The 2,310-nt window shown below is 31.6% G+C and overlaps 1 protein-coding gene across 1 annotated transcript; it reads left to right on the forward strand.

Moving 5' to 3' along the window:
- The first annotated feature begins 207 nt into the window (after nt 1-207).
- LOC112418297 (uncharacterized) lies at nt 208-1,724 on the forward strand. The gene is made up of 7 exons (XM_039826655.1): nt 208-349; nt 441-617; nt 699-803; nt 896-959; nt 1,062-1,157; nt 1,258-1,360; nt 1,468-1,724. Exons 2-6 carry the CDS (start codon nt 445-447, stop codon nt 1,348-1,350), a joined length of 531 nt encoding a protein of 176 aa, XP_039682589.1. The 5' UTR covers nt 208-349; nt 441-444; the 3' UTR covers nt 1,351-1,360; nt 1,468-1,724.
- Nucleotides 1,725-2,310: the final 586 nt, after the last annotated feature.

A 2,310-nucleotide genomic window follows, 5' to 3' on the forward strand; every position in this document is an offset into this window, starting at 1 on the left:
TTGAACGTGAGTTGATGCAACAAGCATTTCTGGATAAACTTAAGACTATGGGTTTCACCCAAACCTTGCAAATAAATGAAGAAATTGAGCATAGTAGTCCTCAAAAAGTTGATGTGCATGGAAGCACAAAAGGTTCTTGTACCGCTGCACAAGAAAATTACAAGGAGGACTTAACCATCGACAATGTTCAAAAATTGCTATGCATGGTTTTGAGAAGTGAAGAAGATATACGCATACCATTAGAACATGAGCCAAATACCGCAAGGTTTTTTATTCCAGCAAAGTGTATTAGAGAGTTGTTGGTGGGTAATGCTTGACTTGACTTTTCTATTCTACAACTGTGGTGCACGTAAGTACATTTTTCTTTTTTACTATTATCAATATGGATTAGTAGTATATCCACAATTCAATATTTAAGTGTTAATTTTAAATTTGTCTAGGTGTATGCATCGTCTCTGTATCTCAAGAAATAGATCGAAAGTGTTTGGCATTTTGGACCCAGTATGCTTGGATTTTAATCCAACTGATCCTAGTACTAAATCTAAAGTTCAGGGACACATACAAACTAGGTTGCGTGATTTGAACAAAGTGTGTTACTTAGCACCATATCTATTTAAGTAAGTACATATTTAAATTAATATTTTTCTTATTTATCTTTGATAGCTTAAACCTTAATAATTGTTCTTCTACGTGTGCAGAGGACACTGGCAGTTAATAATTATTTGTCCCAAGGACAATAGTTTAGTTGTCCTTTGTTCAATGCACCGAGATCTTAATGAAGGAATGATTAAGATTGTTTCAAAGTAAGTGTATATTTTACGTTGTATTTGATATATTACTTCCTACAACACTAAAATGTATAACTTTGATGATTTTTTTAATTTGGTTGACACAGAGCTTTAGAGGTTCATCAACTTTGTCAGGGCAATAGAAAGAAGGCTAAATGGTTTCGTCCCAAAGTAAGTATGGTGTAGATTCTGTCATTTTTTTACGTTAATAAATGAATTTTTTTTTTTATTATATGAACGAATCACTATATAAAAATGGCCATTCATTTGTAGCCAAGAAAGCAACCTAATGGCAATGATTGTGGATACTATGTGATGAAGAATATGTTAGATATCATCTCTGCTAATATTACTAAGTCTTGGATGGAGGTATTTTAATTTTATGATAACATGTTTATACTATATGTATTGCCAAATATAAACATATCCTTATTAATATTAATTACTTATATTAACCTACACATTGTAGGTATTCAATGATCCAACGGCATTAACTGAAGATGACTTATATGATTTGCGAAACCAATGGGCAACTTGTTTTCTTGACTTGTATAACGCGTAGGATTTACATGGTATGTTTTGAACGGACTTGTATATGTCTTAATGTGTGGTGGTTTTGGTGTGTCAAGTGCGTTTATGCAGTTGAGATAACTTTTTCAATTGATTTTGTTTTTTGTAGATGAAAATTGATTATGATGTTGCTGAGATGAGACATTGTCGGTGCTTACGACTGAGATGAAATGAGATGCTTTTTGCAGCTGAAGCTTAGCATATTTACAATGATGATTTTGCTGTGGATTTTTTTTTTATTTGAAATTTCTGCCTAAAGTTGTTTTATTGGATTATTTATAGCTATATTGTATTCATATCCCTCTTTTATAGATTGGAATATTGGCGTGGAAAATAGAGGATTGATTATGTAATATCCAATTAGATAATATAATTTTTTTTTTGCATTAAAATTATCCATAATTTGTTTTCATTTTGTTACTAAAAAAAATAAAGAGCAGGTGTCAAGCTTATTTGATAAGCCATTTAATAGAAATATTTACACCAAAAAAAAAAAAAATTATTTCACTACAGTGATTTTGAAAACTGATGTGAAATATACATATTTAACTTCAGTGGTAAATTTCAAAGTGGGTCTATTACAACAGTGGAAGCGGAACTGATGTAGAAATTCAATATTTCACATCAGCCGCGACCTGATGTGAAAGGGTGTGAACTTACCACATCATGACACCTTACATCGGTGGTAAACTGATGTGAAAACTCATTTTCAACTGATGTAAAAACTCCATTCTCTAGTAGTGGCACTGCAAATCACAATTTAGTAGGCTTTTTCTCTTATATTGGCTCTTCAAAATTGTTGGGAAATACCCCTTCAATGTTAACACTAACTGTTTGTAATATTCTCTGCCTTATGAAATGTTAAGCTATTGTTTACCGTCAAAAAAAAAAATAGCCTTGATCCTTTGACCAAGTTTGAAGAACAGTTACTTGCCTGAATTAAGAATATTAA

Source organism: Medicago truncatula, chromosome 6, assembly GCF_003473485.1.
Source record: "Medicago truncatula cultivar Jemalong A17 chromosome 6, MtrunA17r5.0-ANR, whole genome shotgun sequence".
Classification (NCBI taxonomy): Eukaryota; Viridiplantae; Streptophyta; class Magnoliopsida; order Fabales; family Fabaceae; genus Medicago; species Medicago truncatula.